The 15,427-nt window shown below is 49.5% G+C and overlaps 1 protein-coding gene across 12 annotated transcripts in view; it reads right to left on the reverse strand.

Moving 5' to 3' along the window:
- The window catches only part of PTPRS (protein tyrosine phosphatase receptor type S), a 161,816-nt gene that overhangs the window by 38,781 nt on the left and 107,608 nt on the right, over positions 1 to 15,427 (reverse strand). For all 12 annotated transcript variants that reach the window (XM_074928202.1, XM_074928198.1, XM_074928197.1 and 9 more), the window contains 4 exons: positions 9,238 to 9,507; positions 6,474 to 7,055; positions 5,454 to 5,587; positions 5,140 to 5,284 (listed from right to left, as the gene is read on the reverse strand). In XM_074928202.1, the coding sequence (XP_074784303.1) occupies positions 5,140 to 5,284; positions 5,454 to 5,587; positions 6,474 to 7,055; positions 9,238 to 9,507 (1,131 nt within the window). The remainder of the gene's footprint in view (positions 1 to 5,139; positions 5,285 to 5,453; positions 5,588 to 6,473; positions 7,056 to 9,237; positions 9,508 to 15,427) is intronic.

The following is a 15,427-nucleotide window of genomic DNA, read 5'->3' on the forward strand; positions in this document are numbered from 1 at the left end:
TTTCTAGAGCAGGGCTGCTCACTTCGGTGTTTACTGAGCTGCAGTTGGTAATTTTTAGCACGGTCTGCTCAGTAGGAAGCAGGACGCTGACACCAGCTCCGTCAGACACTACGTGCCGGGGCGCACGCTGCCATGCCACGGCCGTGCCTTGAGATACAGGGAGAGCTGTGAGAAACACAGGCTTGCTGATGGACATGCCACGGGTCGGAGACCTTGGAGAAGTCCAGACAAAGAGCCTGCCACTTCTGTACCCCAACTGTAACCTGGTCACTTTGGGAGATCTTAGGCCAGACTTCTTTCAGTCACTAATTACAATCAATCAGCCCAGGTAAGCAGAGAGAGGGATACATTATCAAGGCAACTCTGCCAATCTAATCTCACCCGAAACAGTCAAACTGCAATAAAGAGCTCTTAGCACTCTGCGGACACTGCCAGAAACTGGGGTGTCCTTTTAAGCCCCCAAAGCATCATCTGCAAGAAGCACAGAGGTAGATAAATGCTGGTCACCATTTCTCATTTCTCTGTCGCTTTTTAATCAACAGAACACTCTTTTACAGAGGAATGATTTTTTTCAAACCTCTTACTCCCATCCCTGAGTCACAAACAGATGTTTAGGCGCAGCTTGCCTTGAGGACTCTGCTAAAACAAGTCACACTTTGCCAGGTTTGCACTGGAGTGAAAGCCACATGCTTTGTGTACGCCTCCATTAACAGAGGCGGGTTTCACAGGAAGGGTAAATACAGTTCTTACACTGCAGTGCTGAGCACTCTGTCCAGTAGGACATTTTGGGTGCTGTTATCCTACTTTAATGCGTTCTTGCTACATTTTGGCTGTAGTTAAAATGGCAGAATGAAACCCTTATCCTCAGAGATGCCACTGCAGAGGGTGATGATCCCTGGCCATGGCTAGCCACGCAAAATAATACAAACTATGTCAAACAAACAAAACCAAAAGGAAAAAACTGGAAAATAAACATAAATCAAGCCAGCAATTTGAAACAAAAAAACATCAGAAAGGAAATCGTAATAATAAAATAATACTGATATAAAAAGTGACTCCTTCCAGAACATTCCCAGTCTGTTTACCTACCTTCCACGCTTCAACTGCTAACTTATTAGACTTTCTTACAAGAGAACAAGAGAAACTGAGCTACGAGGCCAGACCAAGCTCCTGGTGGGTTTCTGCACATGACTGGCTTTTAAAATGCCACCCTGCCCCACTGCTAGCTCCCCCGACTGAGCTCCTGCCCCCCTGCCAGCAGAACCCTAGCTATTGCAGTAACAGCAATTTGGGACCCCAATCTATTCCCTTTTGCTAAGCCACCTGTACAGAGACCAGAGAGCAGGGCAGAAGATCCCCACTGACGGATTTCCCTTCTCCCTATAGCTCTCTCCATCTGCTGTGATTGATGCAGCACCATCTCCAGAAAGGAGGTGTGCTGCTCCTTCCCACAGCCCAGAAGCACCCCAAGTCTTTTTCAGGGCATAGAGGAAAAGACTCAACCCTCTTCCAGTGCCTGCCAGGAAGCTGTTCTGCTTCTTTTTCCTCCCCATCAGGGGCTGGCAGTATTAAAAGCCACCTTTCCTGCTTAGCAGTCCAGTCAAAGCCACCACGGCTGAGAAACCCACTGCAGAGAGGGTCTGACCTGACCTACCCTTTCCATCCTGCAACTCATTAAGAAAGCCCCAGTAAGCAGAGCCGGAGCTCCAGCTGGCACTTGGGTTCACTGTTTGCACTGGCAGCTGCTGCGTGGTCACGCTGGCTTGCTCACTCACCCTCTAGGCTCCAGCACAGGGACCTACGGAGAGGCCCTGGAGTGAGGCCTCCTTTTGGGATGGTTTGTACTTTCTCTGGTCAAAAAGGCAGTGGGGGGGGATGGGTGATGGGGGAGAAGGCCCAGATCCCACCCGGACCCCCTCCCCGTCACTCTCATCGACTACAGCACCTGGATGAAAACAGCCATCAAGTGCTGCCTGGCCATAGTGGAGACGCATCTGGGGAGTTCATGGCACTGTGAGTTTCCTTCACAATCCAGCCCAACCTGCGTGACCCTGGAGACGTGTGTGTGTGCACGGGGACAGCACCGAGGAGTGGGAGCTGTAGGCAGGAGGCGAAGTACCAAAGTACCAAGCAGCCCAAAGCAGGGGCCACGAGCCCACCTCTGCAACATGCCCCTTTGCTGGACAGGGAGGCACAGCACAGGCAAGAGCCCCCCCAGCCAGGAGATCATCATCTTTGTCTGCTGGCCTCAGTTTTCGCCAGGCAGACAGCTCTTTGGGAACCCCTCCCTGCCCTCCCACGGGCTCCAGGACATACGTGAGTGTGTGCAGATCCACGCACGTGTGTGTGAGCCTGCAGCAACAGGGTGGACTGTATTTGTGAATCCGCTTGAGACCAGCCAGTACTCACCTGAACTGCATCTTTTACATGCTTTAAAGTTGACTGTCCAAGCCACAAGAATGACCCTTACTGATCTTGTACAATACAATGTTTTTTAACCCTTTAGGTACCATAGACTTTGTATTAATTTTGTTCACTTCATAGACTGTGAGGAAGGGGGAAGGGAAGGAGAGCAGAGCTAATGGGTGGGGGAAACATCCTTTCTTAGGAAGGAACAGAGGGCAAGAAAGCCCCGTTGTTCCTCTACACCTGCACGTGCAGCCTCGTAGCACCCACCCTGACACCCCATCTGTTGACACATGCTTTGCACTCTGAAATTTTGGAGTAGGAGAGTTGCCAAGGAGCCCTGGGAAGGTCATGGCTAGTTAGAAAGGGCAAACCAGCTTCTTCCAACCATGAGATTCTGTTGTTTTGACAATCTACGTCTCTGGTACTTGAAGAGTTAAAACCCAGCTACTTCAAGAAGAAAAAGATACTTTACCTTTAGTTTAATGGATTTTACTTTGGTTATGATGCTCAGGAGGAGCCACCCTGACAGGGAGGTGAAGGGTGTTGTGCAGAAAAAGGTGTGCAATGCAGGGAGGGCTGCGGCATGCAGGCACATGCTTGCCAGCTGAGCTGGAGGGGGAGAGCACCGAACGCCTTGGCAGGCTGCAGGAGGACGAAGGAGGCTTTGCTGTTGCAGAGACAAGATGCCATCGTGGTGTGAAACCGCCCAGCAAGAGACAGACAGACAGAGAGCAGGGAGCTGGTTTCATCGGGCTGCGCGAGCATGCAGGCAGGCAAGCAGACAGCAGAAGAGAAAAGAAAGAAGAGCCATGGAGCGGGCCAAGGAGGAGCTGAATGGAAAAGGAGCTGCAGAGGGAAGACACAAAAGCCTGTCCCGAGCCAGAAGGTCTGTGAGCCGAAGGATGTCACCCGGACCAGGGAGAATTGACTCGTTCCTCCAACAGCCAGCCAGGAAAAAATGTTTCACCGTGTTACAGGACACTGACAGCTCCCAGCTGATGTTCTTAAGAGCATTAAATTAATGAAACTATCCCTATAAAAGCTGAGCTACAGAGAAATAAACCAGGCCTCATTCTGGGCAGGTGCCAAGTTAGAAAAAGCCCCAAAGCCTTCCCCTTTTCCCAGATCCCCTTCTCTTCACCCTTTAGGGAAAAATTTTCAGTGCCACTAATCTCTACTGTCATCAGCTCCCACATGCCTCCTCCAGCCTGTTTTTATCAAACCAAAAAGCACAAATCCCAGACCCTCTTTTCCTCCCATCCCCACAAATCTCAAGGAGGGAAATCCCTTGGAAAACAGAAGCAGAGTGTAAGTTTGACACTTATTTTTCAGGTCCTTTCAGTCCATTTTCCCCCACCCCACAGTGACGCTCCCTCTGACAGTACCATACTGGGATCAGAACCAGCAGATTTGCAGCAGTCAGGAAAGGATTTTCTTTCGATATGTAGAGAGAAGTTAAGAAAAAAAAAAAAAAAAGAAGGAAAAAAGGGGAAAAACATTTGAAAGAAAGAAGAAAACAAAATATCTTTGAATGGACTGGAGGCCTGAGAAAGCCCGAGTAAGGAATTCTGTCTATGCAGAAACAGACTCCTCTTTCTTCCCACTCCTGGGGGGAGAGAAAGAGAAGGAGAGAGACAGGGGAAAGAGAGAGGGAGACAGCAGGACGTGACAATTAAAACGGAAAGATGGGGCAGGCGCCCAGCCGAGAGCCCGCTGCTCTCTCTTGTTAAGGACTCTGAGAGATGGGAGCAGGCACTCTCTCTCCTCACACTGGTGACCAGAGCCATTTCTGAGTTAGTTCTGCTCCCGGCTACTCCAAACTGCAGCGGAGTGATTTAGTAGAGATGAGAGGAGACAGAAAACACAAAGAACAGCTGCCACAGCCACTCATGCAGTGAAAAAACACCTCATTTAAAAGCAAAGATCTGTGAAAAGCCCAGGTTGAAATATTGCCATCCAGGGTTATTGTCCCCAGGGCAACAGCGAAGGGAGACAATCCATTAAACTAAAACCAGCACATTTTGGTTGCATACGCTCCATCCTGGTGTCATTAATATCCCCCCCGCCAGCCTCCACATGACTCCTCTCTCCCGCTCTGCCGGAGCCCAAATGGGCCCGTTCCCAGTGCTTGCTGGGCCAGCAGGCCTTCCTCCCCGCGGCTACGAAGTCGCTCATGGAAAAGAGCGTTGAGGACTGCTTTCCCAAAGGCTGGTGAAAACGTTGGGACTTTTGATTAATCACCTTCCCTTCTCCTCTTCCTCCCGATTCCCCCACTGTCTCCCTGCTCCATTGCTTGTGCCCCCCTTCCGGAGAGCTGCTGCTCAGTTTCTGCTGGTGGATGGGCAAGCTGCTGCGGGCCGGCGGGGTGCTGTCCTCCCCCTGAGCATGCTCAGCACCAAGGGCCAGTGTGGCCCATCAACGAGGTCTTCACCGCTCCCCACCCCATCAAGTGGACGGTGCTATCTGGTCTCCCATCACCCCCCCAAAGCATGCACCAGCTCCACAATTCGTTGGCATCTGGGCTATCTGTGGCAGCGAAAAAGGAGAAGGCAGCAGGTCCCGAAGGCCCCCCCCGACCTCTGCCCTCCTCCCCGCAGAGGGAGCCCAGACGTGTGAAACGCTGCAGCACCGCCAACGTCCGCCCCACAGCTCCGTACCCCTGTGCCCACCATCTCTGGCTCCCTGACTGTCTTCCCCTCAGAGAAGGGTGGGAAAAGGAGAGACACCTACTAGACTGCAAGGTGCGCTCTCTGACCTCCGGGGTGAAGGCGCCCAGGCCCAGAGCCGAGCGGGCGGCCAGCCGGAAGACATACTCAGTGTTGGGCTTCAGTTCTTCCACGGTGAAGGAGGTCGTTGGCTCGAAGTTCTTCAGCACCTGAGATGGGCGAGGGGGAAGAAAAAAATAAAAACAAACAAAAAGGAGCAGAGGCGAACCCTGCCCAGAGACACCTGCCCTACTCCCCTCTCTCAGCCACCTTGGGGAACGGAGGGCCAGGATGCTCCTCGGGGCCCCAACCTTTTGCGCTGCTCCTCTCCGGACTCACCTCCCTGCTGTGGTCTCCTTCCTTATAGAGGAGCTCATACTTCACTATGATCTCCTGGCGGGGAGGGCTCCACGACAACACGATGCTTGTCTCCGTCTTGGCTTCTGCTCGGAAGTTCATCGGCTGCCCAGGAACTGACATAGAGAAGGAGCCGATGGGGCAGAGGAGGCAAGATGAGAGACAGGAGAAACCGCATTAATTTGGGTAATTAGAAGACTCCTACCCTGTTTTCTTTAAAGCCTGTGTGTGAAGAGCACATCAGCAGCAAAACACCACGCTCAGGCCCTTCCTATAAGGCAGTGGAGGGTTAAATCCCACTGCAGGACTCGAGCATGTCCAGAGTTACAAGAGATGGAAGAGTCCTACCGGATACTGGAAGTGCAGGATACAGCCTTTCCCACTAATCCCCAGTAATAAAAGAGTCTCAAAGTGGGAAGCCCATGAGCAGCCCATAGGGCTTCCTCATCAACACACCACGCCACAAGTAGAGCACCCAAAAGCAGGCTGGGTGACAACCTGCGATTGGACACCTTTTGTTCTCAGCTCAACACATCTGCTGTGACACTTAGGGCTTTGTTTTCCTCCCCTTTTAGAAAAAGGCAAAATAAGGCTCATTCCCCACGCATCTTCAAGAAGGTAGTTTCTGGGTACTTTGAGTTGAGCTTCACCACTGCCTGGGCAGTGAGTGTTTTTAGGTCTATTAAAGACTTTTAGAAGCTGGAAGCAGTAAGATAGCTTGCTTTGAAACACGGCACAGCAGAAATGGATTCTCTTTGCATAATTGCCTGCCTCACCCATTAAGCAACAACCTTTCTGAGAAAAAACAGATCAGAAATTATGCACCAGGCCCTCTGGCTCCAGCCACTGGACCGAGCGTCCTCATGGAAAATTATTTCTATTTTAACCAAATGGAACCAATAAAGAAAAAGATGCTCTGGTGCCACAGCAGCCACAGTTGGTTAATGCTATAAGCCAACACCTCTCCCTCCTGCAGCCCAGGTTAGTGACACAGATGCTCACCTCCTTGCTGTGTCTTAACCTGGATGGGGTCAGAGAGAGGCCCGTCTCCCACAGAGGTGAAGGCCAGGACCCGGACTGTGTAGGTTTCGTCCTCGAGAAGGCTGCCCACCGTGGTCAGGAGGCTGTCATCCACGTTGTGCTTCTGCCAGTTGCTAACGGGTTGATCAGGCTCCATGGTATAATAGACACGATAGCCACGGATCTGCCCATTGGGCTCCACCGGTTCCTCCCACTGGATAATCATGGTGGTGCTGCTCAGCATTCGTCCCTGCACGTTACGGGGGGCACTGGCAGGAGCTTGTTCCCCAGTGCGAGTGACCACTGACTCACTGGGAGGCCCCTGCCCGATGCTGTTGACTGCAGAGACCCAGATCTCGTACTCAGAGTTGGGGCTGAGCCCCCCAATACTGTAGCGCGTGGTGGTGATGTCCTCTTTGATCTGATATGGTCCATCCTGGCTTTTAGACTTGTATTCAATGACATAGTAGGACACAGGGTCTGGATTTCCAGAGTCCCAGGTGATGGTGATACTTGTGGCTGTCGTCTCTGTCACCACTGGCGTCCCAGGAGCCTTGGGGAGTGCTGAGAGAATCAGGAAGAACAGACATTTAAAAAAAACCCACATACGCTGAAATGGTGCCTAATTGGGGTAGTTAGGGCTGTAGGAGCCAGAGGCACAGCACCAATCACAGCGCGGCAGTTCAGCAAAGTGCCGCTGAAATATTATGAACCTAGTTAGACACTCTATTATCCTCCTTAAACTGCTCCATCAAAAGGAAAGTGTTCAGCTAAACATCTGGAATCATTAGCACAGGCTTCAGCTGCACATCCGCTGGCTCACACGGCAGTAAGGAAAAGCAGTTTCGCAGGAGCTCCTTTCTCACGTCACCAGATCTTCCGAAGCAGCGCGGGCAGCCCGGCTCCAGCACTGCTCAACCTCTCCGTGTTTAGTGTGCAGGTAACAGTACAGTGCAGACTGCGCTCTTCACAATTTAAAAACTAGAAATACTTGGAGTGCTTCCTCTCAAGCCACAAACGCGCATTAATATTCGTCTCCCCTGTCCCTCATCCAGCAGGCTACCTTTGGAGCTTGCTGGAGACTGCGTGCTAAATGTGAGACACCTTTAACAGCAAGCTTTATGTGTTCTCTTCACTACATGCTTTAGACCCTTTCCAGCCTCATCGTCTCTATACTTGAGCACCTCTAAGGCTCTAACTTCTCCTTTCATCTTCTGCCTGGGAAAGATTGCAGATGCTTATTCGCAGGAACATAAGGGGGAAGAGAACACAAATAAAATGACAAAAGGCAGAAGGTACCAGCAGGGCAAGATTACCCATCTGAGGAGACAGCGTAGTTGGAAGCAGAAGCAATGTATCTTACATAGCAGCTTTTTAAACTGATAGGATAAGATGGGAAAAAAGGGGAAGGAAGGAAATACTCAAGAAAATAAAAAGCACCTCAGTCCATTCCCAGGCATCCTTCTGCTAACATGTGAGCCCACTCCCTGTGCAAAAGCTCAGGATGAGCGTTATGTCGAGAGTCACTGGTCCCTGCTCGTTTCTGTTGTCAGACCTTCTTCAGTCAGATACACTGATACAACAGGATTCTTTTTCTTTAGCCCTCCCCTCCTCCAAAGCATTTCTCCTCCTCTCCCCCACCCGCCCGCATCCTCTCCCACCCCCTCTCTCCCCAGATCCCTCGTGGGCAATGCCATCACTCAGAGCAGACACCAGCTCATACAAAGAGCTCTACACTCACCCAACCACAGGGGCATCCTGCTTGGGTTTTAATACTCCCCTGCCGAGGACAGAATAGATTGAAGATTGCACCCGTGCTCCTCTTGGCAATTGCTAGCTGGAAGCTGGGGTTATTCCCCCTCTTGCTGAGGCAACAACGGCCACTAAGATGCTGGAACTAGGCTCTACTGCAAGGGCACACATGCCAGAGATCCTCAGGGCCGTGGCTGAATCTCCACCCTTGGAAGGGGATGGCATGCAGGCTTTAAGCCATCCAAGGCTCCTTGCAAACTGCCCAGCCAGCCTCATATCCCAGGACAGAAACAAGCATGCAGGGGTTTGAATTGCAGTTTTCTCCATAACAAACAGCTCAGTTGTTCTAAAGCGAGGACAGATCTCCAGCCAGCTTCCCCTTCGCTGTGGATTTCTGGGAGGGGGGGATCCCCAAAGGCACATGCACAGATCCCAGCACGTGGCACTCGTGGTGCGCAGGTTCGTTTTCTGCTCATGCTGACACACCTACAGGGGTACCTCCAGGCTTGCAACACCACGGACGTACAGACATGCAGTCAGGCACCCACATGCCCATCAGCCACGTTGCTCCTCCTCCCATGCGCGCACACACGCGCGCACACACACTCATGCACAACTCCATTTTTACATGCGTAACTGCATCCCCACGCTCCTCACGTGCACATCAGGCCCAGGCTCAGCCCATGCAGACGCACAGACACAAGCAGAAAGGGGTCCCCACACATCACACAATGACACCCCCACGCATGCACCGGTGACAGCTGACAGCCACGACCACGGCCCTACAAACGCTCCCGTGCGTCAGCGCGACACGTGCCCGCGTTGGCTCTGCCCACGTGCTCAGACTCTCCGACAGGACCGTGCAGCCACCACGTGCCCTGCACATCGACACACCCGTGCAAGCAGCTCGCACGCTTGTGCGTGCCCGCTCCTACAACCATGCAGCCGGGGAACCCACGCACTCGCTCACGCAGGCGTGCTCACACTCTCTTACATTTCACCGTGATCTGAGCAACGGCTTCTATGACTCCCAGACTGGACATGGCCACACACGTGTAGTTGGCTGAGTCCTTGACATCCGTGAGCTCCAAGACATTACGGCCCACGGGCATGTCATCTTCTGGCGTCAGGTCCTCTGCTCCCTGCATCCACTTGACGTATGGCATGGGCGAACCCACGGCCACGCAGGTGATGTTGACGTTGCCACCGGGCATGATTTCATGGCTGACAGGTAAGATGGAGAAGCGAGGGGCCACACGGCGAACTGTGGACGAGACGCACAGAGGTAACAAAAAAACAAAACAAAACAAAAACAAAACCAAAAGAAAACAAAAACAGAAAGAAAGAAAAGAAAAAAGAAGAAAAGGGAGAAAAAGAAAAAAGAGCAAAAGATAATTTAAATATAGATGGGGTTTGTCATCATTTATTTTCTTCCTTCATTAAAAACAAAACGAAAAACAAATAAATTAAAAAATCAAATAACAAAAACCAAAAAAATTAAACTTCAAATAAATTTTTACTTCACAAACAATATATAGAATATAGACATAAAAGCGATATTTCATAGCAACAGGGTTCCATTGATCAAGATTAGACCCATCACAGCACAGATAAATACACAAAAATTTATTAGCAATTTCTCATCTTTACTGGCAAGAGCTGGCATGGGGGGCGTCGAAAAATCTCCTCCACAGCCGCTGGGGCCCCCAGCTCCCCGCTCCGCGCCCCGGGAAACCTGCTCCTCCCCTTTTCCAGTGGAGTCCAACTCCCCTGTCCCCTTCTCCCACATCCAAACGAAACAGCCCCTCCACCACCACGGCCTGAAACGGTCCAGGTGCCTCCCCCGTCTCCGGAGAGGGGCCCCCTCCCACCGGCCGCTGCAGAGGTGGGGTGGTGGCGAGGAGAAGGCTGGGATGGAGATGGAAACTTCTCAAGATTTTGCCTTGTTGGACCCAGAGAATTCAACAAAGAGAGAAGTATCACATCCCCAAACGCCAGAGAGACACCACTTGAAAAGCAGAGGGTAAAAATGTGAGAGAGGGAGGAGAGGGAGTCCCCGGAGCGGGACAGAATTTAGTTAGTGTCTGCGTGTGAGAACCGTCCAGGGGGAGGCAGTCCCCCTGGAGCGAGAAAGAGTGTGGAAAAGATGAGAAACTCTAATGAAATTTTTGTGGTTTTCGGGTATAGAAACCCTAACGAAGCCTCTTTAAGATCTGACACGGTTCCATCGATAGATGCAGCTCTCAGAGTCACAAACATCATGCAAAATAGGTAAAAAAGAGAGAGAGAAAAAGATAGAAAGAGAGAGGAAAATGCAGAGAAATATTATTTATGGGCGGCTAGCAAATGCCCACATGGATACTGAATAGAAAGAGAGCGACAGAGAAAGAAAGGAAGACAAGGAGAAGGAGAACAAGGAGGGGAAGGGAGAAAGAAGAGAGAGAAAGAGAGGGGAGGGAGGGGGAAACCCACTTTAATGCTGCATACTTTTTCTAGCTGATGTGACCCAATGTGGTGGCTCACATTGTCACATCTCAGCCCTGGCGGAATAATAAATAGAATAGAATTAATAAGAAAAACAAGGTAATGAAACTTTAACGTTGAGAAAACAGTGACATGTTCTGTGCATCTCCTTAGCAGAGAGGTGGATGCAGCTTCCAGACCTTACACAGTAAGAACATGGACGCAAAGGGGAGGGTGCGGTTTCCTTGGCTCCATTTTCTGAACTAACTGGGCTGGCTGGCCGAGGTGGGGGCTCTTAGTTAGGGGTGAAAGCAGGAGAAAGGACAAAGGAGAAATGTTAAGTGGATCAGAGGGGCCTTGGGGAGGGAGCTGAGGGCAAGGTCCCATATCCCGCAAGCAAAGACAAAAGGATACGGACCCCGAGAAGTTGCAGGCACAGCAGCAGCCTAAGGAGAAAGGAGCGTGGGATTCCTTCAGCTTCAGAAACAGGTAGGGTGAGCGAGGGGGCAGGAGAGAGAGCAGTGCTGGGGGCCTGAAAAACATCTGTCCCTGCTGTACTATTCCCAGGCAACCTCTCTGAAAAATCAGTGGCAATCGTATCCATGCAAAAGCAATGCAAAGGCCGTCAGAGCTTAGCCTGCCGTCGCTCTTCCCAAGTCCTAGTGCCTTCCGATGTCCCCTGGAACTGATGTCTTGGGTTTTTCTAGTATTTATCTTCCAGCCCCCTTCCCTGCCTGCCGCTCAACATTACGGACCTCTTCAGATGGGAAGGGAGCTGCCAGGAGAGGCAGTGGCTGTTTTCCATTTAGTGGGACTTTTATTTGGTAAACGGAGGCCAAATAGAGCCCCTGCCTCCTCCTGCAAGCTGACAAGGAGATGTCGTCATGGAAAGGTGGGCTCTTCCCACTGTACTACCAGATCCTTTTCTGCACGGTTACCAGTACCCAGGAACCAGTACGGAGAGGCAAGGAAGAGAAGACTTCCAGATTTGCAGCATTAGGAGCTCAGAGATGTCAAAGGAGAATTCCTGCATGCATGGATTTGCAAAGAGCATGGATAGCATGTCCTCACCTCCAAGGTAGCTGGGGCAAGGACTGGAGTGTGGCAGGAGTGACTGCAAACTCACCTGGAAACTAGCACTAGTAGATGACTTTCTGCTTAGAGGAAGGTGTAAGGAGAGTACCGTGGTATTTGCACAACCTCAGGCACCAGCACTGGCTTGAGAGACCAGGCAACATGCTCCTTTCCCCCTCCTGTCACACTGCTATGGAAAACTTTTAGCTCTAGACACAAGGGTACGTCCCTGTTGCCTACTCCATCCTTCTTGCCACTGTCTGCTTCAGGAGGTACCGCATTTCAGAAAATGGAGCCACGTGAAGACCACACTGGTCACAATCTGAGACAACATGGAGAGAACTTGAAAAGAAACAAGTGGGGTCAACATGCAGACAGATCTGGGGTGGGGATGACTCTTTTGAGGAGGGGCTGATATGTAACCTTCTGGAGAGGGGAGGCAAGGTGGGAAGAGGTGAGGAGAAATGGGGAGACATATGCCGGACGAGATCCGGTCAGCAAACAGCATCAACAGCAACAAACAACGGCAGGTGGGATGCAAACACTGAGTTGTCATGGAAACAGAACAAGACAATTAATTCAAACCGAGGCTAATCACAAAGAAATAAAACTGAACTAAAAGAGAAAGATTAAAAAAAAAATAATAAAAAGGAAGAACAAACCAGAATTTAATAACTGAAAAGCATCATTTGATGTCTGGTGGAGCACTGAGAATCGGAGTCTGAAGGGAACAGACTGCTGCTGTCTGCATGGTTTTGGGCAGGGAAGGGAAGAGATCCACTCACAAAACACAAGCTCGGGGCCACGGAGCTGGAGCTGTGCAGAGCACGCTCACAAACAACTGCGAAGCAACTCTCCCCACCCTCCTCATAGCACCCAGGGGTTTAGGTCAGCTTGGTGGGGTCTCAGGGCAGCATTACTTTGTCTGGTTTATCAGCATTTGTCCCACTTAACTCATGGGAATCGACCAGCACATCTGGATGCCAGCCCAAAACAAGGCGCTTTCTGCGAAAAGGGATAATTTGGATGAGGGTTAGCAGCAGGCTAATGCAAGACCAAAATCAGGCAGTAGCACTTCTGCCGTGCATCCTGGTTTAAAAAAAGCTACACACTCCTGTGTGTGCACAAATATACAAACATCCACACACCAGTCTAGGACGTGAAAATAATTCCAACGTTAAATGCTGGAGAGCTCAGAGTGTCCCTAGATACATCCCTGCTATGGCTCAGGGCTGTGACAACTGCATTTACTGGAAGAGGAAATACTTATAGGGTTCATCTCTGGATACCAAGAACCATCACACTGCTGATTGTTTTAATTGCTGTACCACTCCGATTTGGCTGTTGACATGAGATCTGTCAAGCTGAGCATCTCTGGGTCAGTGTTTAGGTCAGGGCCTAGGAGAAGGAGAGCAGTGGTGGGAAGAAGGATTGAAGTGCAGCTAGAGACTGAATCAAGAACAATTTCAGCTCTGGGTCCAGCTGGGTTTCACACATTGCAGCTGAGTGAAATTTTACATGTGAAAAACGCAGCGAAGAGATTCCTTCCACCTTGCTATCCAATACATTCAAAGGACGAGAAAGAAAAGAAGAACTGTCCTCTCTGGAAAGGAAAGGTTGGGATGGGGGCATCAGGGCTCAACTTTATAGACACTTATCTAATACTTTTACCCATTTCTAGTTTCAAGAAGCACCTTCCCTGAGTTTCAGGGAAGTCTGGTTCCATGACAGCTTTGTCAGACCTGTTTTACGAAGCCAACCTTGCATGCATACACATATGTGCATGCTCCATGTGCATGTGCAACATCTCCCAATATACACACACAAGCAGGCACACACAAACACACATTTTTCAATGGCCAAAAAACTCTCAGGAGCTTTTTTCAAACAAGGATACAGCTTGTTATTGATAGAACCAGATTTTAGAACTGGAGCTGGACATCTGTGATGCAAGTCAAACTACTTCAGTGCAGAGAAGCCATTTCTTAAGTGCAGTTAGTTATGAGTCTGTTTAATATTGTCTGTTGGATAAGTATTTCAACGGGCAAATCTGCACCCCAAATTTGGCTCAACATAAGCTTCATTAGAAATGGAACAGATCCATAACTTTTCACACCCTTGTAAAGCCAATTGGTTTTGTTGCTGCTCACGGATGCAGAGATTAACCCAGTTTGTGTTCTGTGAGTGGCATTTTCGGTGCATTACTCTTTCCAACAAGAAGGTACCAATCAACATCACTAAAGTTCCCCACCACCACCACTCAGTTAAAAAGAGAGCTGGGGTCCACAAGGTGAGAGATGTTTTTGAAAGGGACAGATTTACAGACCTGATCGGAAGAGACACTGGGAGATCCAGGGTTGACTTTTGCAACACCAGAATCCATCCTTAAAATGTGTTCCCAGGACGCTGCTAGTGAAAGAAATCTGAGGACCAACCAACCAGTTTGTGCTGAGGAAACCCACTGATTCCACTTTTTAAGCCCCTTCCAGATTAGCTCAGGGAGAAAAATGTTGGAGAAGGAGTGAGGTGGGGAAAGGAGAACGTACTAGACAAGAACCCGTCACTTCAAACCCCGATTCACATTAAACCAACTAAAAGATAAACGTATTTTATATCTTAAAGAAGAAATTAATTGAAAAAGGAAACAAAAGAAAGTGAAGTGACTGGTTGAAAGCACCAAACAAAACCAAATGGTATTAAACATTTTGACACTCAGCAAGCTGCTGCTCCAAATGAGGTGAGAAGGCGGACATTATTGGCCATTTTGGTGAGACAGGAGTCATTCCGTCTTGCTCCAAAATGAGGAGGGGGTAGGGGAAAGGGTGCCAAAATAATGTGCAGCCTCTACATTATTAGTGAAGCTTAGATTACACCTGTCCTCCCCTCCCAAAAGGTGGTCCGTCCCTGCCCCTGTGCTGTCCGTGCAGCCGCCTCTGCCTTCTCCCTCTCCCATTCCAATTGCAAGTTCATTCCGCTGGGGCGAGACGCTGTTCGGGTTTGGATTTCCGACCTCCGTCCCTCCAGAGGACGAGATACTTCCCTCCTCATGCCCATCTCCTTCCTAATTTCCTTCACGGTAAATAAAAATAAATAAGTAAATAGGTAGATAAATAAAGAATGAGACCAAGGCTCGGATTTGGTCTGGAGGAAATCCATTACCTTCCCAATCATTGTTACTTTTCCACTTAAAAAAACACATTAGTTGAGTGACAGGCTGGCTGAACATCTCTGGTCTTTTGTAATTCCTTTTTTTTTTTTTTTTTTTCTCTGTAGCTTTTTACAGGATTGAATATAAAATAATCTGAACCCAATTGTTTTTTCAAGCAGCTCTGTAACATTAAACACAGGCTTTACGACTTTATTTTTGTGATTTTAATTTGACAAGGTGTAATCTAATTTTTTCCCCTAAAACAAAGAGAACAGCGATGCAAAAGGTGTAAGAGACACAGGCAGGCAGAGATTTCGAGATCAGTACAGCACAGTGTTCCTGCAAAGTGCCCTCTATAGAGAGATATTCATATATATATACATATATATACAGTTTTGATTTTTTTTTTTTTTTGGGGGGGTGGCTTTTTGTATCCATTTCCATTTCCTGATACCCTTGAGAAATCCTTCTGCAGAAACACAGCAAAGTTGTTTGTTTG

The sequence above is a fragment of the Athene noctua genome, chromosome 27 (assembly GCF_965140245.1).
Source record: "Athene noctua chromosome 27, bAthNoc1.hap1.1, whole genome shotgun sequence".
In the NCBI taxonomy this organism is placed as follows: domain Eukaryota; kingdom Metazoa; phylum Chordata; class Aves; order Strigiformes; family Strigidae; genus Athene; species Athene noctua.